The sequence below is a fragment of the Lichenostomus cassidix genome, chromosome 3, assembly GCF_008360975.1.
Source record: "Lichenostomus cassidix isolate B80296 chromosome 3, HeHo_3.0, whole genome shotgun sequence".
In the NCBI taxonomy this organism is placed as follows: domain Eukaryota; kingdom Metazoa; phylum Chordata; class Aves; order Passeriformes; family Meliphagidae; genus Lichenostomus; species Lichenostomus cassidix.
This window is the reverse complement of record NC_139483.1, coordinates 110,298,306-110,322,416: the sequence shown is the minus strand read 5'-3', so window position 1 is coordinate 110,322,416 and position 24,111 is coordinate 110,298,306. Positions and strand designations below refer to the sequence as shown.

At 40.8% G+C, this 24,111-nt stretch overlaps 1 protein-coding gene across 1 annotated transcript in view; it reads left to right on the top strand.

The window, feature by feature from the left end:
• The window catches only part of MSRA (methionine sulfoxide reductase A), a 227,513-nt gene that overhangs the window by 112,426 nt on the left and 90,976 nt on the right, over positions 1-24,111 (top strand). The window contains exon 4 of the mRNA XM_085057156.1: positions 16,728-16,832. Within this exon, the coding sequence (XP_084913282.1) occupies positions 16,728-16,832 (105 nt within the window). The remainder of the gene's footprint in view (positions 1-16,727; positions 16,833-24,111) is intronic.

Below are 24,111 nucleotides of genomic sequence, written 5' to 3'. Positions count from 1 at the left end.
ATTATAATCAACTGTCATAATTACACATTGTTTACTATTTTTTCTTTTTTTTTTCCTCTTTTTTTGGTGTTACAATTGCCTACTTTTTTTTTGGAAAGGACACGGGGTATAATCATATCATTCCCTCTGCTGAATGCTGTGAAAATTCCTTGTTCCAAGTCAAATGGAACACCATTATAGCACTCTTATCATCTACTAAGAAAGTAATAAATTGGGTCAAACTGATCCTAGCCATAATTCTGCTGATGTTAATGGTGTTACATCAGGAAGAAATTTCTCTCAGCCTGTTAATAAGATAAAAACGTGGCTACCAAGGAGCATACAAACCTTGGAAAAAGAAGTTCCACTCTCACTGATCCTGCCCTGTTTCTGCAATGTTTTGAAGCTGTAAAGCATTGCCAGGGTGCTAAATATTGACATTATTACTATTATTATTTTCTGAATGGGCTGGGTATGGTGAGGGACGTGGTCAGGATTCTGTTCCATCCCTCCCCTTTGAAATTCTGACATTGCACTGACTCCAGCAGAACTGACCCCAAACCAGTGGTAGGTGCAGATGGGACTATTATTTCTCACTGCTTCATTTATTTTGTTTTAACAAATGGTTTCATTTTCTCTCCTGCCTCGTTGCTCTGTGTTCAGGGCCAGTTCAGCCCTTCTGCAGGTGTTCAAAGGTGTTCAAAGACAGGAGCAGTGTGTAATGAGCTCTTCCCTCGTGTCCCAGCTGCCTTTGTGAGCTGGTCAGAAGTCTTTAGGTGAAGCTAAAATTAAATGGAAAAGCATAGGCTGGGATCTGGTGTCTTTAGCCTGAGCTGAATTTAGGCTGGAAAGCACAAAGAAAGTAGGATCCAGTTTGCATTAAGTAGGTCAGATTTTGGGTGGAGAGGAGACCTTCTTCTTCTTCTGAATGTGCAGCAATACACAGTCCAACATGGAAAATGGAATCCATATCCAAATAATCCAAATAATCCAAATAATCCAAAACATGGAAATAGAAGCAAACGAGATCAGATTCTTGCACAGGGAAAAGCAAAGATTTGCATTCCCACATGGCATGAAGCTGCTGCAAGGTGGATAAACCCAGATCTGAACCCTGAGAATGAATTCCAGGACTTTGCCCTTCTTTCCCTCCTTCTTCTCCCTGCCCAGATTGCCCCAAGCAATAGAAGAACACAAGCTTTCCACTTGGCTCCTGGTGTCCATGGAAGGGAACAGAGCTGGGGAAGGGTCTGGAGCACCAGGAGAGGCTGAGGGAGCTGGGAAAGGAGCTCAGGCTGGAGAAAAGGAGGCTCAGGGGAACCTTCTGGCTCTGCACAACTCCTGACAGGAGGGGACAGCCAGAGGGGTCAGGCTCTGCTCCCAGGGAACAGGGACAGGATGAGAGGAAATGGCCTCAAAATTCACCAGGGGAGATTGAGGTTGGATATCAGGAAAAATTCTTCATGGAAAGGGTGATCAAACATTGGAACAACTGCCCAGGGCAGTGGTGGAGTGCCCATCCCTGGAGGGATTTAAAAGCCATGTGGATGTGGCACTTGGGGCCATGGGTCAGTGGTGGCCTTGGCAGTGCTGGGGATGGTTGGATTCAGTGATCTCAGAGGGCTTTTCCAGCCCTGATGATTTGATGATTTTATAATGTCTCATTTGTGTCTCAGCAATGGCCTGGCTTTAGCAGGACATGTAAGGAATGTGCTTCCTGAACATTTCCTCTAAACCTGGAGTCAGGAGGCTTTCAATAGATTTGTCTCTTATTTTGAGAGTCCTTTGGGATCCAGACTCTAAAATTCCTGGGCTAGTGTTTGAACTGAGGGCTGTCACACCAAAGCTGGGCAATATTTTGGTACCAGGGTCCACTGTTTCAGATCTTATTAACTAGGAAAAGCAAAATACTTTTCCTGGTCTTTCCCCAAGATTCTCACACTCCAACCCAAAGTCTCCAATGATTAGCAGTATCTTTCATACAACAGTTGGGATTTATGGAACTTTGCATAATAAAGAGAATCATTTCTGTGGCCTGCTTGAGGGATGACTGTTTCAGGCAGCTCTGGAAAATAAAATAAGGAATTTAAAAGGGCACAGCTTTGCAGCAAAGCTGCATTTGTTGCTTCTGCTTTTCTGCCAGGCAGTTTTGATCCAGCAAAGTGCAGGAATAAGCAGTGTCACAGCAGATATGGAAGGCAAATCCTGCAGACCAACTGAGTGGAAAGCCAAGTGCCTCCCTGCATATTCATCTATTTATCGCCTCTGATTCTCCTCTAACTCCTTTATTTTCCATATGATAATAGACTTTTCTCCATGCACACCCATTGTTCCCATGAAATAGAATTTGTCTGCACACGAGATGTTCATATAACTTGTGAGGGCAGAATTCATCAAAACAATTGAGCTGTGAGCAGGGATCTCACTGAGTTGCTTTTTGCCTCCTTTATTCCCATCTTTTCTGCATTTGAATTGTTAAACAGGAGCTCTGCTGCAGTGTCAAAGAGTGCCTTACAAAAGCTGTTGCCATAGAATTACACCTAGAAATGAGTTCTTTATAAATCACCGGCTCGACAAGTGGTTATTTATTTGTACTTAGGCTTATTTAATAGCTCTTCATTACAAGAATGGCCCTGAGTTTGAGGAACAACTTATCCATTACAGCTCCTGCTCCCAGTGTGTTCCATAAAGAGCAGATATGACTTTTCACATCTTTCCAAAGAGTTCTCAGTAAATAACTTCTTCTTTTCTCACCTCTTCCAGGAATCCCTAAACTGCCCCTGTGCTTATCACAGCAGCAGCACAACCTCTCTGGATCCCAGAATGGTTTGGGCTGGAAGGGAACTTGAACTCCATCCAGTGCCACCCCTGCCATGGGTAGGGACAATTTCCACTCTCCCAGGTTGCTCCAAGCCCTGTCCAGCCTGGCCTTGGACACTTCCAAGGCAACCTGTGCCAGGGCCTCACCACCCTCACAAAGAATTCCTTCCCAATATCCCATCTATCCCTGCCCTCTGGCAGTGGGAAGCCATTCCCTGTGTCCTGTCCCTCCATCCCTTGTCCCAAGTCCCTCTCCAGCTCTCCTGGAGCCCCTTTGAGGAAGAGCCCCTGAGGTCTCCCTGGATCCTTCTCTTCTCTGGGTGAGCACCCCCAGCTCTCCCAGCCTGGCTCCAGCTCTTGGAGCATCTCCATGATCTCCTCTGGACTCTCTCCAGCAGCTCCACATCCTTGTGCTGTTGTTCCTCAGATCTGGAGGCAGCTCTGCAGGTGAGGTCTCACCTGAGCAGGACAGAGGGGCAGAATCCCCTTCTTCTCTACTGGTCAAAAAACTCCTTTTGAAATTCCTCCTAGGAATGGAACTTCCCCCTGGCCACCCTAGAAGACATTGCCATTTCATTCCAAGGGGAGGCACAGGTGTCTCAGGGAATGGGTTGGGATCTCTTCTCCTCCCCTTTGCTTCTCCTGCCTCTCATACTCCTCAGCAGTGGTTTGGAGCTGGAATTTGCCTGGCAGCTCTTTGGAGCAGGATGGGAGGAGGAGCAGTGGCAGCCAGGCTGTTACCTGGAGACTCAACTCCAGGTTTCATTCCTGGCTCCGAGGCTGACTTGGGTGACCTTCAGCTCTTCCTGCCAATTGTCGTCACTCGTTAAAAAAGGAGATATTTGTCTTATCTTCTGAGGTGCTTTGAAATCTATGGATATATGGATTTTTCTGGGACTGAGTGTTGGAGGGAAGCACAGGCAGTGAGGGGAACTATGAAGTTGTGTTTTATCTCCTGCAGTCATAGAGAATTTTAGCTGATATATTTTGGTATTTATATATCTAAATTGTTTTAGTCAGCTGAAGAAGAACTATGTATCTGAATATTTTGCAGCATTTTAATCTCTGTTTCAAAGTTCTGATTCCTCTCAGGTCCTGTAAGATGAAGTAGATGCTCCAGTGTGCCTTACAAAATCTTCTTTGGACACTTAAAAAAATGTCCACATTTCGCAATATTTAATATTGCAAACTACATACAATATCTGCCTTCCAAACCGCTTTGTATGTTTAACTTAAACATTATTTTAATTGAAATAAGATTCAGACAGATCTTTACAGCTCTGCAGGATGTGACTTGCCAGCTTCATTCACTACTTACATATGGAATGAAAATTCACTAAATTCATTGGAGTTACTTTTCATTTCTAGTCAAGTTACTGACAAAATATCTGCCCCTGAAGCTTTTGTAATTTTAATATATTAAAGATAATAAAAACGTAATAGCAAAGGTAATATTATTTTTAATATTAAAATGTAGATGGACTGTACCATATTGTCGCCTTCACTGGCAACCTTCTGTGAAGATTGGCTTTTAAAAATGTTTCCCCTACAAAAATATCCTAAACCCATTCTAAACCAGTTCTCCTACGAAGGTTTTATTCCCCTGAAAAGTATTTAAATTTTTTTTTTATCTCATCAATTGAATGCAGCAGAATTTCAGTGCTACAAGCCAAGGCAAATCTTATTTCCTTGTAAAATTCCTCCATTTACAAAACCAAAATCATAACAAAAATTTAAAAAATACCCTCGAGGAGGGGAAAAAAAAATCCCCAAGCCAGAAATTCCTGTTTTTGCAAGGCTAGTGGTGGTGCCATTCCCTTTGAAATAATTCCTCCCTAATTGGTATCCCGATGTAATGGGTAAGTGAACATATTTCACAGCAGCAGCTGTTGGATGTTCAATGACTGGAAAATACGGCGCTGGTGAAGTGTGTGGAGTGCTCATCCCATCAGGAGGAGTAAGTTAATCATACACAATTCACTGAGCACTGGAGCTGCATGTGCAGAGCAGGGCTGCCTTTTAATTGTCGCAAGCCCTTTTTCAATATCTTGCAGGATCTTTTGTCTCAGCTGTAGCAGTTTTGGTTGCATCCCTAAAACTGTCAGTCTTCCTTATTTTTGCAAGGGCCTAACAATTCCTCCTTCACAATGCAGCTTAAATTGGACCAGATGCTGCATCAATAGAGCAGTCTGCCCATCTCAGAGGCATTAAGCCCAAAATTATTTAGAAAATTGAAGCCTTTAACATACTCTGGATTAATGTGATTAAGTAGAGCTTGCTTTAATTCATAGCCATCTATTCCTTTATTAATAGCCATTTCATCAACAGGAGCAGCACATATGGGGACAAGATGACTGAAAGTTAAATTGATTGCTGTAAGCCTGGAAGAAAAGCATTTAATGTTTCAATAATAACTGATGTAAGACTTCACTGCGGGGCATTTTGGATAGATTTAGACCAGCTTATAGGCATGGCATTTATTAATATATTTTAATTTTTATTATATGCTTGCTAAATGAAAGTTGTTGTGGGGGGTTTTTTATTATTATTTTTATTTTTAATCCCATCTTTAAGTCTGCATTTGATATACAAGATTTGTAGAAGGGAGACTCTCATGTGAGTGATAACAGCTGGGCCAGGCCATAGAGGAGTTGGGACTTCTGGCAGGATTAGGAAAAGATAAAATATAAGAGAGGTTAATTTGTTATGATTATTTGCACACATCCATCCCCCAATGACAATTATTTCTGATCCTATAACCATTCCAGGTGCTGAGGGAGTGTGAGAACTCTTGTGTGATCCCTAGTACAGGGGGGGCATCACTCACACACTTAAACCCCATTTGTGGGGAGAGTTCAGGTTCATCCTGGTTTATTTCCCAACTCAGGAGTTACATACCTGCAAATCATGGAATGAAAAAAAAATCATTGAATGGATTCTGGGATTCTAGAACAGAATCTTGAATAGAAGCCCAGAAGCCCAGAGTGGTTTGGGTGGGAAGGGACCTTAAAGCTCATCTCATTCCGCCTTGTGGATGGGGTGGGACACTTTCCATTATCTCAGAGTGCTCCAAATCCCATCCCACCCATCCTACATCCAGCATCTGTTGGGAGAGGATTCAGAGGCTGACCCAATACCTTGGAGTGACCATTCCAACCATTTAGAGTTGAATAGATCTAATCCCAGTGTCTGTATTGAGAAGGGTTGGATGGGATATTGGGAAGGAATTCTTCCCTGTGAGGGTGGTGAGGCTCTGGAATAGAATTCCTAGAGAAGCTGTGGCTGCCCCTGGATCCCTGGAAGTGTCCAAGGCCAGGTTGGACAGGGCTTGGAGCAACCTGGGATAGTGGAAGGTGTCCTTGCCCATGACCTTCCCTTCCAGACCTAACCATTCTGGGATTCCATGATATCCTAAGAAAATAAATAATGTCAAGCATTTCATCTTTGGTGTTACAAAACTGCATTTTATTCCAGGTTGGATTTATGGAACCTCAGCTTTTGGCCACAGGATCTTCCTGTGCCTGCTTGTCTCAGCAAGACCAGAGCTCATCTCAATATGAGAAATAAAGTCTTAAAGGAATGGTAGTGTGAGAAAGGAAATTTTGTGCCCCTCATTTTATCAGAGTTGATGTTCCTGAATTCCAGCAGTTCTCCAAATATTAGGGATGTACAATGAGCATAAACAGGAGCACAGCAATCTACATTAATTACATATATTCATTCTCTGAGTTTTGGGGTTTTTTTAATAATTAACAACAGGGTTTTTCCCCATTTTCTTCTAAATACTCTTGGGCATCCAAATTGGTCATTCCTTTTTGGGTGAATAAATGTTAAGGAATATTGGTTTCACTTGAATTAAAAATCCCTTCTTTGCTTTTTTTACATAATCTCATTTAAACAGGAATATATAAAGTGACCTATAGTTGAAAACTCTTGATTTAGGACTGGTGGAATAGAAATAATGGATAATCTAATACAATGAATGTGAATAGGCTTAAACTGGAGGTAAATTGTTTTACTGGTCTAAGGTGAATGATGATATTTACATTTTAGCAAAACAAAAAAAAGCAAAAATACTTTTTGTTTTGTGTGAGTAGCACTGCAGTGTTTACCGGAATTAATTTTAATTAATTGTATTAGTGGCTGAAGTAAAGGCTCCTCTTATTGGCTTATCCCAGCATAATTAATCATGGTAATAATTCATTTTACGTGACTTCTCGAGGTTAAGCTTTGGCGCAGCCATTCATTAAAACTGAGAATTAATAATGTCTGAAAGGTTGGCCACAAAAAAAAAAAAAAGAAAAAAGAAAAAAGAGAGATATCTGTAAAGATTTATTAAAGGCCAATGATTGATCTACTCAGCTTTGTTTTTTAAAGCTGGTCTCAAACCCGGGTCATGCAGGTGGTGTTTGATCTGGTTCTGTGGTTAATGGGCTTTGTGGAGTGGATTTTGAAAAAGTCCTTAAGAAAATTCTCCTCATCACTAAGTGAGGGTTTGTGCTTGGATTCCAGGAATGAGGAATTCCACTTTCCAGAATCAGAAATGGGATATTCTGGAATGTAGCCTCCAGTGATGCCAAGCATGGAACAAAATTCTCCTCCTTTCAGGGAGCTTTGTGAGAGTGGTTGGGAAAAAATAAAGTTGCAATCAAGGAGCTGAAGCAAAAATGAATTCCCAAGTTGATTTTCTGCCTTCACACCCATTTGATTACCGGAGTTTTCAGGGTTTTAAATATCTTTTTATCAACCAGACAACCAATTTTGTCACCTTTTGTGATTTGAGCTCTCCTTTGCTGCTCTTTGCAGACACTTGTACCACCCACCCCAGACTGTACCTTCCTGACTTCCCAGTTTCTGACCTTACTGCAATTTTTAACATCTCAACTGCAATTTTAATATCTTTACTGGGCAAATTTTTCGCCCCCTCCCTCACTAACCTTGCAGGAATATCACTTGAAGAGGGGCAATGACTGTAATTTATAATTAAAAGGAACAGTAGAAATCTTAAAGCTCTTTGAGAGAAAGCACAGCTTTGGCAGGGCACTGTAAATGAAATGACCAAATATAATTTTAATTAATTATATGTCTTATAGCTGTTCTAGATAAAGAAATTGGCAAAATTTTATCTCTTGAAGCTCTTTAACAGTTTCTCTTAAGGACTTTTGCAGCAAATGGGTTGCTTGGGCATTTTTAGAACTTTCTAGAATTCTTTTATTAATTTGGGTGGACTTATAATCTGTTTGTCTAATACAAATTAATTCTGAATTTTCATGCCAGCTCCTTTTTTGCCCTCTGAGTGTTTGTTGGTCATCACAAACTTTGCTCTCTTACATTCTCTTTGCTTTCTGGTGCTGTCTGGTGAAACCAGGTTGTTTCTACTGCTTTCTGCAGATTGGTTTTGGGGAAATCAGGATGGAAACAATGATCCCAATCTTATTTATGTTTATAATAGAACTGTCAGAGCAGTTTAATAAAAGTCAGCTATGAAAGAGAAGCTTTCACAGTACAAATACAGAAATTTGTCCTTATTTTTTGTCATTCTGGTCTACAGTTCTCAGGTATTAAGATCTGCACAAATTTTTCTAAGCTCTTTGGTGATTTCCAGCTTCAGAAAGAGTCAGAATTGTCACATTTCAGAAGCCAAACCTTTTGTTCAGAGATTTCCTCTGAGTAGTAACCTCATACTAGATTCACTCCAGAGAGACAAGGAGAAAACTACAATTTTTGTCATTCTAATAGCAAATATTAAATATTAGGATACCTTACTCTCATTTCTTCTGTTTTAAATTCCAGATTAGTTAATATTTTCCAACTCTCAAGCTTGCTATTAATAGATGTCCCTAGGTATTATATTTACCTCCATTTATTCCTTTTCAAATCTCTTCTCAGTGCATGACATATTCCTCACATCCCTATTATTCTTTGCTTTCCATTATGCCCATTTATTTAAGGAAATTCTTTGTGTTGCATAACAGCAGCACAGAGGCTTTGCAGCTAAAAGCTGCAAACTTTTAAGCAAAAAAATCAATCATATTTTCTGCTCTATTGACGTTAAAGTAATTCCCTTCATAGACTGAAGCTGGGTTACTAAATCCAGGTATGTTGTTTATGTATTTATTGTTCACTTTTCCATCTAAGCTTTTTCTGTAGCAGAGCAAACACCCAATATTGCTTTAGTTTGGGACATTACAGACATTTCTGGCAATAAATCATCTCTTAAAAGTATTTTTTGAAGATTTGGGTCTTTAATCGTGAGCATTTTTGCAGTTGCCCTGGAATATCACTCCCTTTCCAACCAAAAGGGAATTCTTGTTTTTCATTTGCTTTCTTCAGAACGAGTCACAGTTGAGACAAACAAGCAAAACTCAATATTTGGGCTATGGAGGAAGTGATAGATGGGATATTGGGAAGGAATTTTTCCTTAAACTGGATGATCTTTAAGGTTCCTCCCAACACAAACCATCCGGGAATTCCATGATTAGTTCTGAGGAAACAATTAATTCAGCCCAAAGTATTCAACAGAAACGTAAGCTGAGCAGTTCCAGACTGAATTCTGCCCAAAAACAGAATCTAAAATTGTGGGTCACTAAATCTTTCCTGTAATGGGATCATTTTAAGCGTAAAATCCCAGAATGGTTTGGGTTGGAAGGAATCTTAAAGCTCATTGTCTCCAACTCCCATCCAACTTCCAGGGACTACCTTTGCATAACCCATTTGTCAGGAAATGCAATTTATTGGCATGTAAAGGCTCCATCTGTCTGATGTGTCAGTTAAGGGTTAAATTTAGGTTTTAAATGAGGATTTTTTCTATGTGAGAATATGGAGTTTTTCTGTTCCCAGCTCTGTAACGAAAAGATTTTTGCTCCTCTATATAAAAATGACACAGAACTTGTGGTTGGGTCAGAGTCTTCCTCATCAACCATGATGAAAAGAAGATAAATCCAAAATCCCAACTCTTTGTACTGATGAGTTTGGCACAGAAAAGCTTTGTTAAAGCCAAATGAACAAAGGAAAAAGGGGAAAATTCCCTCATATATTCCCAGCCTTTAAGGCTCGTAAGGGCTCCCTGCATTACTTAATTTGACATTTTTATATTACAGATCATTATATTTCATCAAGTTACTGTTTTATCAAGACCTATCACTTTTTCCTTTAAGTTTAGCTGATATTTGACAGGAACATCTCTCTCAGAAGGAAATCTTATTTCATTTGAACATGTCAGGAAATGAAGAGGTTTAGAAGAGCACCCCAAGATCCAGCAGGGACCATCTTCCCTATTTAGAAGACATTTTCCATTTGGATTTCCATAGTTTCCATCCCTACCACTCTTCATCCATTGCTTTCCCAAAGAACCTTTGTGCATCCTCTTCCTGAGGACGTGTTTATGTCCTTGAGTTATGTCCTGAAGACATGTTTATGTCCTTGAGTTAGAAACCTCCAGGGTTTCTTTTGGAAAAAGAATTCATCAGGCACTTGGTGGCTGTCACTGAAACTACTTTTCAGGATTTCACAGTGCCAGGGTTGATCTCACCAGAGCTGTTCCTACAACCCCTTTTTCCTTACACATCCCAATTCAGCCACTATTCCCTTTTATTGCAGGATTGCAGTGAAATTCCGTGTTTATTTCCACCCTTGCACTTCCCTCAGAGGTTGTTCCCCATTTTCATGTGCCATCTGTGTCACTTTTTCTCTTCAGCAGAGATTTTTACCTTTAATACATTTTTGATTGAGTGGCCCCAGTGCAGCAAGAAGTGGCTTTGTGAGACCATCAGCTCCTCATCAATTTATAAATTCTGTATCCACAGAATTTATAAATTGAGACTTTATATTTCTTTCAAATTCCTGATGAAGGGCTTTAAGAGCAACAGGCTCCATAGCAGTCCCTGCAGAGGACAGATAAAAATGCTGCCATTCATTTGTTCCTTGTTCCCTTCGGACAATTATTTTTTTTTTTTGAGATGTCATTTAGACAATTCTTAATCCACTTAACACGTGCTCTATCGATATGGGGGAGTGTTAATTTTTTAATCAGTCATGAAGTAATAAGTCAAATGCATTAATAAAGCCCAAGTTACATCCATGCTATTACATCCCACATTTATTACAGCCTGACTTGTAATTTCATGGGAGGATGAGATGGAGTTTGGCTGGCGAGACTTGTATTCCATAGGACCATGGTGTTAATTATAAGCCCATCTTCAACATTTTTTCCTTCACTTGGCTGAAATTAAATCAGAATATCTTTTCTGGGAGCACACTTCCAACTGGGAGCAGCATTTGGTCCACAGGACCAGACCAGAGGGAGTCTAAACTAATCCCTTTTTAAGGGTTTGTAGTGTGGACATTCAGCCTATAAAACATACCTGTAATAAGTATGGTGAGCATGTAGTTTTGCCATCTCTTTTTTTTTTTCCTACAGGTTTATATAATTTATTTTTCCCCTTTTATTGGCTCTTCGGTGTACAGTCATTTCACAAATAAAAAGGGTTTTTAGTAGCGGTCTCATTTCCAGATATTCTGTTCAGCAAAGCCAATCAATATTCTGTTTATCAAACCCACTTTGCTGCTAAAGAACACACAGGATTTTAGCCAACAACAGTGAAAATTTTTATGCTCTACCATATAAATTTAAAATACTTGCAAATAAGGAACAGGTTCATTTAGTACTTTCATTTCCCAGATTTTTCGAAAAAACTCAATATTTTATGTGGAAACTGCCAGTCTTCTTTAATTTCATTCAAGTAGTTTATTGAAAAATATGAGAATTTCTGTGTAAAAAATTACCAATAACAGCATGGTCAACCCTATTTTCCACGGGTAATTTTATTATCTTTTATTTTTATTTCTAATGGGTAAAAAACAATGTGATTCTAGAAGGCACCAGAAATGCACTTTATAGAAGTTCATTGTTTCACCAGGAAATTTTCTTATCTTTGTAAATGATCCTTTACCGTGTGATTCCCCTAATAAACCAAATGAATAAAATTTAATAACATTTTCCCTTTAGATGCACCACACTATAGCTGCTGTTCGTGCTACTTCCTGTGAGTCCTAGAAAAGATTTGATTTTCTGTGGTCCAGGCAGAAGTTTCTGGAAATTTCTAGAATTTATGGACACTTTGTTTTGATTTAGAACTGCAGGATTGGCCGGCCCATAGTGATAAATTGGCTTCTTGCTGGAAAAGATTGACATGTTTTGATAAAACTGGATAAAAGAGCTTGGATCACACTGAGACGGTAAAGAAGGATATTTTCTAAAGCAGCAATTCACAGTGGTTAATAAACCAAGCATTATCTCCTAGTTCAGTGCAGGTAGAGTCATTAAAGTTGTTTAAAATATAAAGAAAGTTTAAAAAAAAAAGTAGCCACAAGTCAGTGCCAGCGTAGAAATACAAAATAGGAGACTGTTTCATGAAACTCTCTCAGTGTTAGGCAGGAAGTCAAAAATATTCCAATGGACATTTCGTAAAAATCTATTGATCTGGGATTATTTCCATTCTTTTCATCCTTGTTGATATGAAGGTAAAAAAGTAAAGGGAAGGGGATGCCCAAAATGTGACTCTCAGTATTTTAGTGCTGAACCTTTGGTTTGTTTTTTTAATGAATAGGAAGGTGCTGGAAATTTTAGTAGCCATAACCACACCTTAATAAAAATTCCCAGGCTGGTGTGGAGAAAGAGATGCTCAAAAGTCCTTCCCATGACTTTTTTATTTGTGTTTTCTCTCGGGCTTAGATTTTGGATTGCTCAAATTTGTTTGTCTCCAGAATCAGTGAGTGCTGAATTTTGGTTGTATTTCTTTACATTCCACATTGGCATCGTGGCTCTGGAATAGAATTCCCAGAGAAGCTGTGGCTGCCCTGGATCCCTGGAAGTGTCCAAGGGCAGGCTGGACAGGGCTTGGAGCAACCTGGGATAGTGGAAGGTGTCCCTGTCCATGGTAGGAGGTGGCACTGGATGATCTTTAATGTCCCTTCCAACCCAAACCATTCTGGGATCCCAAAGAGGTTGTGCTGCTGCTGTTACAAGTACAGGAGTAGTTCAATGATTCTTGGAAGAGGTGAGAAAAGAAGCAGTTATTTTCTGAAAACTCGTTGGAAAGATGTGAAAAGTCATATCTGTTCTTTATAGAACACACTGGGAGCAGAAGCTGTAATGGATAAGTTGTTCCTTAAACTCTGGGCCATTCCTGCAATGAAGAATTGTTAGATAGGCCTGAGTACAAATAAATGGAACAAAACAATCTTTGTGATCCCTTCCAACCCAAACCATCCTGGGATTCTGTGATTTACTGGAGTCAGGACTTATTTCTCAAAAGAGCCAGGTTCCTTTTTATTGCAGAATCGAGGCAGGAAGGAGTAATTTCACAGTTTTTTCACTCTAGAATTTAATTCACCCAAGGCAGGATCAGGTGGAGGTGAAGCCCACGTGGCTTCTGGGACTCTCCCAGGTGAGGAACTCTCCAGCCAGCTCTCCTCCACTTCGCTGGAGATAATTAAACACTCCCTGGATCCAGCCAGTTAAAAAGAATGAATTCTCTTCCCTAATCCCTCAGCTTGGGCACTCACCTGGGACACGATTAAGAAGGTGAGAATCTAAATGCTATTAGGAAGAAAAGGAATTGAAAAGGTGTCACTCAGACGTCTTTTTCTCCTGCTCCTTGCGGGGACGTTTTTGCCAGGGTTGGAATCCCTGCTGAACGAGCTCGCCGGAGTTAATCCTCCGGGAGCGGCCGTGTTTGCTAAGTGGGAAATGGATCCAGGATAAACAGACAATCTGCTCTTGGCACTCAGCCCTCTCTGCCTCGGTGTAATAAAGTCTTCCCATCTGCAAGGAGGTTCTTCAGTGGCTAAACCCCTTCCAGAGCTGAAGGAACTGACTACCAACACTGGGAATCTGATAATGGCTCTTATAGAGAAAATGAAGTTTCTATTTGAATGGCGCATGGAATTATATTTAGTGATTCCATATATTATTTAAAAAATGTGATCCAGACATTGAGGGTTCTAGAAATGTTCATACTTGTTCAAACTTTTGCTGTGGGATAATAAAGATCTAATTAAAAGCAGTGGGTGAACTGAGGACGCTGTGGCTCTCTGACAATATAAATGGACATTTTGGGAGGAATTCTGAAGGAGGTGCTAAGGTGAGGAGCTGGATGTCACTGAGAGAATCACATCTGTCCCTGAGAATTTGAAATCCTTGCAGCTCCTCAGTGTCAGGCTGTTGAATTCCTCGTTAAAGACACGCAGCTTTTTGAGGAACAAGTGGGGTTATTGTTTCTCTTTGATTAATGCCTCTCCATTTTAAGAACTCTTACAAAAAAAAGGTTTGATTAGAAATTTTTTAATTTTTTTTTTCCCCCACAATACAGAGGAGTGATGAGCTGGGTTGATGCTGTGTTCTTTTGACACTGTAGTTTTCCAAGTGTGTAAAACACAAACAAAATGGGATTATTCTGTTTTCACAGTCAGACTCAAGCCTAATGCAAAAAGTCACCAATGCCAAGATTATTATTAGGAATAACCACAGCAAATCCTAAAAGAAAATCCTCTGGACTGTAGAAAGGCTTTGAGGAAAATGAGAGGTGAATCTGGTAGGACCAGCAGCATTACTTCCTTTCTTTCCCCCTGAGGCTGAATATTGATTTTAAATCTATTCTAACAGTCTGTTAGCCACACATCTGAGGAAATTTTTCATGAGGTCATGCTATAGTTCTCCGAGGAGCACTATTATTTCCTTATTCTGGGGAAAAAAAGGAGGCTGATCCTTTGAACTCCTGGATTAGCAGAGCAGGCAGTGTTGACAAGGTGCAATTGCTGCTTCAGTCAGGAGCAAAGGTAAAGCCTCTGCTGTTTTTAAGTTCTTTAGGAAAGTCTCCTGTGATCTAAAGCCCTTCCTCTTAGAGAAGCGATTTGCTCCTGAGTGACAAAAACCTTTCATAAACTTCACATTGGTTTGCAAAAAGTACAAATAAACATCCTGAAGTGTGAAGCCACTCCTCAATCTCTTTTTAGTTGTGCAACTTTGGCTTCAGGGAGCTGGAAACACCACTGGCTGTGCCCTCTCCTTTTTTATCTCCATCAACAATGGAAGTCCCAACTTGGGCTCCACCAAATTCATTATTTTTGCTGATAGACCACATGAAACCACGAAATATGGAACAAATCCCATCCCTGACCTAAGCTGGCTCTCAGTTCTTGCTGAAGACCATTTCACTTTATTATTAAGCCAATTATCTCTGACTTGCATTTTTTATGCTGCTAAATGAATGATCCTTCCTGCTTCCCACCATCCCAATTTGGCTTCAGGTGCTTCCCTGGACTGTAAAAGGCAGAGGGGAATTGGGTCACTGTTGGGGACATCCTGCAGGACAGGAGCACCTGGCTTTACTCCAGCTCCCAGGAAAACCTGGATATTCTCTTTTCATCTCACTGAGCAGATCTTTTTTCTATTCAGATGGGGAGCAATTTATCTAATCTAGATTACAGATATCCCAGATAAATCCTGTTTTAGTCCTCTGCATTCCAGACTAAATTCAGCCCCAGTCTTTCAAATCCCTTTTATCAGCTGGCCCAACTCTCTTTGTTTCAGTTGCCCCATTAATTGATAAAATGATATTACATTTTGCCCCATCGTGGCTCTTTAATACATCCCAGCATCCTTTTTATTTCTCTCTAGTTTTTTAAAATTCAGAGTTCTCCTTGTGTCTCTACTGACCTCTCCTCAGACACTCACAGACTCTGATTTTTCTTGTTTGGTAGCAGCTCATTCAGGATCCATCACTGGGCCAGATTCACCCTGCAGGAAATTCCCTGATTCCACTGAAGTCAATTGAATAAATCTAAGCTTGTGCTGGTGGAAATGAAATAAAAACCTCCCTAATGTGATCAATGACCTTATTATATCCCCACCAAAAGGCAGACCTGGCTGTCCAGTTTGGATTTTTAGGTATTTACTTATTGTGAATTAATGAAAGGACAGGATTTTTCCCCATTTGTGAATATATACTGACAACAGATATTTCTAGTTTTGAAATTATAAAATATATAATGTATATAAAACATGTACTTTGTGCAGTGGACTCTCACCTGAGAGGTCTGAGCACTCATCAACCTCCCTATTAATTAAAATTTAAGTGAATGCTGTGGCCAGATCCTTCATATACTCTGAAGTTGAATCTTTCAATAATATTATGAGTCATAAACACATAAGAAATGAAAAAATTCTCTCCAAAGTGTAACTGAAAAATCGGAATAGCATTTGTTTAAGTGCTGTAACATCTGCTGATTTCCTTGTGTTTCTGCTGTCAGAAAATGTAAAGTTCAGTCAGGCTCTCTGTGACTCTTTTGACCCTGTTGGATGCTGAGAAACAGTTTGGAATTATTTGTGTGATCTTTTGTAAACACAGCCTTGACATTTGTGTTTATCATCAATATTATTGGTATTTTATAATGATGACAATTATTTCATAATCAATTATATTATCCATATCTCCACAGAAACAAAACCCAGTTTAATACTGTCAAGACAACTTAGATATACAAGTTTTCATATTTTAATGCTGCATTTAGAATATTTTAAATATTTTACAAGTTTTCAGTTATAAATTGGTTAGAATTACTAATTTTTTCTCCTTTAAGCTGACAAACTGCTGTAATAACATCACTGTCTTCCCTCCCTGTCTCTCTGCATGGTTTATTTCATGATGGCCCTGTCTGAACAAACAGATTCATTAGAGTTGACAGAAATACAAAATATTGTGCAAAAAAAACTTTGCTACAGCAAAATATTTTCAGGAAAACACAACATTTCTAGGAAACAAACCCGAAGGAATTCGGGTTGGAATTTGTGCTTGGAATTTCAGAGATCCTGAGCATGCCCTGGCCAATTGTCACTGATAAAATCTGATTTTATTTGGAATTTGCAGGCAGGACTGGGCACACCGAGGCCGTCCGGGTGATTTTTGAGCCACAAAACATCAGCTTCGAGCAACTGCTCAAGGTCTTCTGGGAGAATCATGACCCGACACAAGGTAGAGTGATGAGTGAGCCAGTATTTAATTATCTTACTAATTACAGCTGGGATAATTAGTGTTTGAGCTGCATGGAAGAGATGAACCTTGAAATCACACTGGAGCTCAGGAATATGATTGCAGACGTTTATTGACAGAGAAAGAGAGGGAGAGGGAGAATGGGAGCACAGAACTCACAGTGCCCCTCCTCCCTTACAGCTGCCTGGGCTGGGAAAATTCCCACAGAGTGGCACAGGAGACAATGGAAAATTCTCTTCAACTTTGATTATGACAATTTATTCTGTAATTCCTTTTGTGTGTTCAATTAAAGCGGGTTTCTTTGCGTCTTCAATATTGCTATTATTTCATTTTGTTTTGTTTTATTTTACTTTACCTTATTTATTTTATTTCATTTGTTTTGTTTTATTTTACTTTACCTTATTAATTTATTTTACTTTATTTTATTTTATTTTGTTTTATTTTATTTTATATTTAATTACATTTTTAATTTTATTTAACTTTATTTTATTTAAAATTTTATTTTATTTTATTTTATTTTATTTTTAATTCCATTTTATGTTGCTTTTTTTCATTTTATTTCATTTTTTTTCATTTTATTTCATTTTATTTCATTTCATTTCTACCCAGGACCTTTATCCTTCATCACAATTTGGGACTTTCTATTTTTCAACAGTTCTGAGTACATTTTACAATTAGAAAAAGGGAACAAAAAAGTGTAAAAGATGTGCAGAGGCACCAGTGGATGATTCTACCTATTTACCTTATCCGAACCTTTGGATTTAATTTATCCTTCTTGGCAGAGGTTTTGTGCTGACATGACCCACATCTGTGCAAAGAGAAATGGGAAACTGCGTGGAGAAAACATTTTGCATGTTTATAGAGTTCCAATAAACCTCATCCCTTCTCCCACTTCCCAGAAATGCTGCACACAAGTAACTCATTTCAATATTTGAACAGCCATCGCAATTATGCCACTTGTTAACTGCATCTGGGAACAAAAAAATTGCAGATGATACCTCCAAAATTTGATGCCATCCTGGGAAAGAGGAACTCAAAGAGGGATCCAGGGACTATTGTGGATAAGTGTCTTGCCGTGAGCCCAAAGTGGTTATTGCAACTTCTGCCTGGGAGAAAAGGGCTTTAGTCAGGAGTTTTCTGTCTGCAGGGCCAGGAAAATCAGAACATTTTGTGCAGTTCCTGTGTTGTCATCTCAGGGATCTGATGGAAATATTGCTGGGGTTTCAAAGAGGGACAAAATTAGGATGGAGAGCCCAGAAAACTGCCCCAGTGCTGGGAATGGACACAATGAAGAGAGGTACCCCATGTTGGGGGGTTTAGGGTGGATATCAGGGGAAGGTTCTTCCTCCAGAGGGGTTTGGGCACTGAGCAGCTCCCCAGGGAATGGTGACATTCCCAAGGCTGCCAGAGCTCCTGGAGAGTTTGGACAACACTCTCAGGGATGTATGGGGTGGGATTGTTGGGGTGTCTGTGCAGGGCCAGGAGTTGGATCAATGATCCTATCAATTCCAGGATATTCTGTGATTCCACAAACACTGTGATCAAGTCATCCTTGCAGGGACCTCGTGACAGGCTGACAACCCAACCCCGATAAACCAGAACAAGCTCCAGTAGCTGGGAGCTGAATTTTGGAAAGTTCCACTGTTTAATGAAACAGCTCCACATCCCTCAGTGTAATTAAACCTTGGAGTCTTTTTCCATCACCATCCTCCCCAGTCTTGGAGATGGGATAATCTATCATTTGAAAAGAGGTGCTTGATTCCAGGCAGGAGAAGGAATCCTGTGAATCTCTCGAGTGCAGTGGCCCACGCTGTTGATTTATGAGCCTCCCTTAGAGCTGTGCTCAGGATAATTCATCTGCTCCCTCCCTGAAATACTTGGAGCTCTGCATTTGGACAGATCCCCTCCTATGGTTGGGGGTTGGAATGAGGTGATCTTTAAGGTCTTTTCCAAACCATTCCAGGACTGTCTGATTCTGTCTGGTGAATCACCATCCTCAAATCACACTCCCAGGCCTTCCTGGTTGGTTTGTGGAATTTACAAAGGAGTTTTTTCTCCCTGTCCTACCCATTTTTTGGTTTAGATCTTTTTCTTGCTCTTTTTTTCCTTCGGATTATCAGAAATTGGCCAACACCAGAGGTGACTTCTTTTTCAGCCTGGAGAAGAGAAGCTTTGGGGTAACATCACTGAGGCCTTCAGTACCTACAGGGACCCTACAGGAAAGATGGAAAGAGACTTTTTACAAAAGCCTGGAATGGCAGGAGAAGGGGGAATGGCTTCAAACTGAAAGAGAGTAGATTTAGATGAGATATGAGGAAGAAATTCCTTGCTGTGAGGGTGGTGAGGCCCTGGCACAGGTTGCCCAGAGAAGCTGTGGCTGCCCCTGGATGCCTGGAAGTGTCCCAGGCCAGGCTGGACAGAGCTTGGAGCAACCTGTGATGGTGGAAGGTGTCCCTGCTCATGGCAGGGGGTGGGATGGGATGGTTTTTAAGATCCCTTTCATCCCAAACCACTCTGGGATTCTAAAATTCTTACAGCCTTGTTGTTCTGATAATCAGGACAATTGGTCCACATGTCTCACTCCTATGTTTGGATTCATCCTGAGTGCCAGAGCTGGGAACTGGTGGGTAGGAATTTGTGATTCTTCACTTTACAGGTGTGAGAAATGGATTTCTGCTGAAAGAATTTGGACATCACCAACCTCATCAGTCACTTGCCATGGCTGTAGTCTTGGTTTTGGCAGTAGTTGGTCTCAGCTGTGGCCCACAGGGAACAGTGAAGTGCCCGAAGTCATCCTGAAGGACTTTAGGGTGACTGAAGTTCATTACCTGCGCACACTGATATGTGGATGAAGTGCAGTAGTTGTGATAACAGATCAGATAAACTCATCAGCTGAATTTATGATTCTTTCTGGCTCTAAACCAAAGGAAAACGATGACATTATGTCTTTATATTCTCGCACAACTGAGGTTCAGCACAGTTCCAGTCTGTGCTTTCAGGAGAAAGCTGGATGTGGCAGATGTGAGATTCACTCTTGGATTTCTGGCAGCTGGGAAACATCACCTAATTAGCCCATTAGCACAAGGCCATGCTAATGTGGCTGAATTCCTTCTGGGAATGAGCTCCTGCCTCCGTGTGACACCGAGCTGGGGAGACATCCCAGTCCTTCACAACTGGCTCAGGCATCTGTGTGGCACTGCAGGGCTTGGTGTAAACATTCCTAAACCTCTATCTAAGCCTGGATCAGCAGAATTTCCATGTGATTCTTCCATAATAATTTGCCATAAGTGAGAGCATCGCTTCACCCCTGGAAATGATGGAATTGTTCTCAGAAGAATTTTCACACCCCAGCCTTGCACAGGTTTCTTTACCTGGGTATTTTTATGGCTCCTTAATGTTGCACCAGGGGAGGTTCAGGTTGGACACCAGGAGGAATTTCTTCATGGAAAGGGCTGTCAGGCATTGGAATGGGCTGCCTAGGGAGGTGGTGGAGTCCTCATCCCTGAAAGTGTCCAAGGAATGCCTGGATGTGACACTCAGTGCTCTGGGCTGGTGACAAGGTGGGGATTGGTCACAGGTTGGACTTGATAACATTGGAGGTCTTTCCCAACTAAATGATTTTATGATTCTGTGCTTCAAAAGTCCAAGAGCTTTGCAAAGCTCATCACATCCCTACCACCTTTCATGATGTGAGGAAAACCTGAACCACAATGTCCCAATTTCAGATCTCTGACTTTTGTAAGGTAGGGATGATATGAATATTTACCCTTTCAAATGTGAGCAATTAGCAGCAGAAGATCCTTAAGCTGGGATCGTTTCTTTGCCTTGATTTTGATCTATTCCCTGTTTTTAGCTGGCTGTGGGAAATGTGACATAATTTGAAGACACTGAAAGTTACCTCTCTGATCTACAGTATTTTTCTCCTTTGAGGCTGAGCTGTGTGCACACAGTGAGTTTTGTTCAGGCAGCCTGGTGGGAATGCAGGACTCTGTCTGCCAAAGAGAATTTTTTTTTATTATGAAGATAAATTAGAAGATTTCTTATTTATGAAATTCAGCACCATCTTTGGGTGAATCCAGTGTGTCCTACAGCCAGTGAGTGCTGGACTGCTTGAGTTCAGCTCTCACTCAAAAATATAGAAGCTCTCTGTGTTTTATCTTTTTCCAGAATTTGGGGTAACACCATTTCATCCCTCCTATCCCTAGCAGAGATAGTGGACTTGTCTCATTGTTCTGATGTCATTAAACATCAAATAAGTACATTCTGTGGCAGATTAAGACTTTTCAGATATCAGTTGAGTTGGTACCAAGCTGCTGAAGAGTGCAGATTTCCAGTCCCGTCATTCTTCATTGTATGAGTGCATTAATATTCAAAAATTCCTGCTTTCCAAGCAGTTGGCCCTTAAGAAGAGACTGACACCTCCCTGGGATTCGAATTGTCCCTGGGAAGGAGCCTGGCTCTTGTTTTGGGAAGCTCTGGAGTGTGAGAATTGCACAGAAGTCAACTGAAAAGCAGGAACCTTTGATCAAGTCAAAACAGTTGAAAGAGATCCTCCCAGATGAGCATCTCCGAAATGTGGGGCCCTGACAAAGTCCTCCTGACTGTTAATTTAGGCTCTATTTTATAATTCATTAGAATTGGGAGACTGAAAAAGCAGCAAACAACCCCCTGACTTCTGCCAAGTGGCATATGGCTGTCATCTCTGCTCAGCATTCCTGCTCTCCCAGGAATGAGCTGATCTGTAAGAGGATTGCTCTGGATGGCTCTATAAGTGCTTGAGATGTTGTTTCTTTGTCATTGATACAGAAAAGAGGGATGAATGGGATATGTCAAAAATTCTGGAAATTTTTTTTTAATATTTTTTTAAAAGTTTTCAGAGGTGTATGGCAAAGTCTGCATTGCCTGTTTTTTTAATGGGGCTGTCCTGAGAGCTTTCCAGATTTTTTTAGGATATAAGTCTGGCTGTCTCCTTAAAGTTGCACCCTGACCATGGTCCTGCTGGCACCTCCTTGCTGCCTGTCCAGAGGGACTTGGACTTTCAGCTCTCAGTTTGGCTGTTTTATGCCCCTTTTGTATCATCATAATTTCTGTAAAGTTATCTTTGACTTCCCTGTTAGGGAAAAGGGTGATTTTCCTCTTTTCCCAACCTGATACAAACTTTTTTTTGTGTTGACACTGGCAATCAGATAGTTCTCTGCTCAGGCTGAAAATTAACCCTGCCTGAATGGAAGTGAAATGTGGTTTCCAGCCAGGATTTAAATCTCCAGGAGTGGGAATGCTGGTGGGATCATCTCTCTGGCATCAGCACCGACCTGCAGTGCCTGAGCCAATTCCAAACCCTGCTCTGCTCCTGGTCAGGGAGAAATGTGTCACATTGGATCAGATCAGGAAGTTTGGCTGCTCTTTGTGGGGTGTCAGAAACTATTTCTCCAAACCTTTGGAAAACTCAATCTGATACCAGAGGAGTGTGCTTGGTGTGGTGCAAATGGGACTTCTGTAAAGGGCATTCATTTGGAATTCTGCTGACCTGTGTGGGGCTGAAATCCTTCATGTGTCAGAGATTTCAACCAGTCCAAGGTGACTTTAAAGAAAGGCTTCTTTAGGAGCTGTACAGAAGTCAAGCAGACAACAAAATTAATTTCTTTTCAGAGCAATCTTGTCTAGTGCAAGGTGTCCCTGCCCATGGCAGGGGGCTGGAATTAGATGATCTTTAAGGTCTTTCTCTTTGAACCTAAACCATTCTGTGATTCTTTGAAAACATTTTTGGGAGAAATGAAAAATCCACTCATCTCCTTCATCTCTTTTCTTTCCTGAACACAAACCCAACCAGATGCTTGTTTGGGTAGTTCTGCTCCCCAAATTCCTCAGAAATACCCAATCCCTCCCAGCCCACGGGAAACAGCTCAGGTACAGCTACAATTCCCTGTGGTGAGCCCCTGTTGCCCACAAATCCCATCATTTTTCATTCCTTCTGGCTTTCTGTTTGGATTTTTGAACTAGTGGCAGGAGCTGAGAGGAAGCCAGGACTCCATAGCTTTGGCCACTCCCTGACCATGGGGAGAAGGACAAATCCTCCCATGGCCATCACTGCCCAGGAGCTTCTGGCTTTTCCCTTCCAGCCCTGATGATTCTTTGTGAATCAACCCAAAGTCATTGTAAGGCATCTCATTCCCCCTTTCCTGTCAGGGACAAGTCCTTATCTTGCCTGTGTTTGTGCAGGAAATGTAAGCAGGGCTGATATTTTTCCAGCAGTTGAGGACCATCTGTCCTACAACAAACTCATCGCCTGCCAGACTCGTTCAGAACATCTCTCAGTCCATATGTCTTGTGTGTGCATGATAAAGAAGAAATGTAGGAGCCATTTCTCCTCCCTGTGACCTTCCAAACACGCTGGCATTTAGCCTTGGTGCTGATACAGGAATTCTCCAGATTAATATCTGCTTTTCGTTGTGCTGACCCAGTTTGCTTGCAGAGGGGATATTTATTTCTCCCCAGCTTTGGAGGGCTGTACTTTTTTTAGACATTGCATAAGGAATCTATCATCTGCAAATAATTAAAATTAGACACTAGAAATGACATTGTGTTGCTAATGAGCAGATGTGTCTACTTATACCAGTGGAAGAACAGCTGTACACATAAAAAACGCTGCAGCCACCCTAAAACCAGCATTTGGTATTCTGCTACAGGCCTGGAACTTCATTTAGAGATTAAAGGGGAAAAATGTATACTCTCCCTGTAAAATATAACCTTTTTTTTTTTTTGTTTTCCTTTACATTTATAGAACTCGCTTCCCTTTATAGTTTGAGTGAGATTTTTGAGTCACAGATGAAAACACCTTTGTTGTGAATTTAAAATGTTATTAAGAGCCTTGATGGTCTCAGCATTAGTACAAGGTGTAACAAAAATCAGTAGAAATGCAAAATCTATTGTCACCAGGCCTATGAAATATATTCAAAATAGAATTACCAATCCCTCAGGGAGCCATTCTTGGTCCAATACCCCTCAATATTTTCATTAATGACTCGGAGGATACAGTGGAGAGGATGCTAATTAAATCAGTGGTAAAGACATTGCTGGGAGGCTCTTGAAGGAAGCGAATAAAGCACAGCTCTGTGTTGATAAATGAACAAAAGCCATGGAAATCGATGTGCCAGGACACAATAAAGATAAATGCATGGTGGTTCCTGCAGGGTTGGACACTCAAGAATACAACTGGGTTGTTTGATAGAAGCCTTTCTGTTGCCTTCCTCCAATTCCTGCT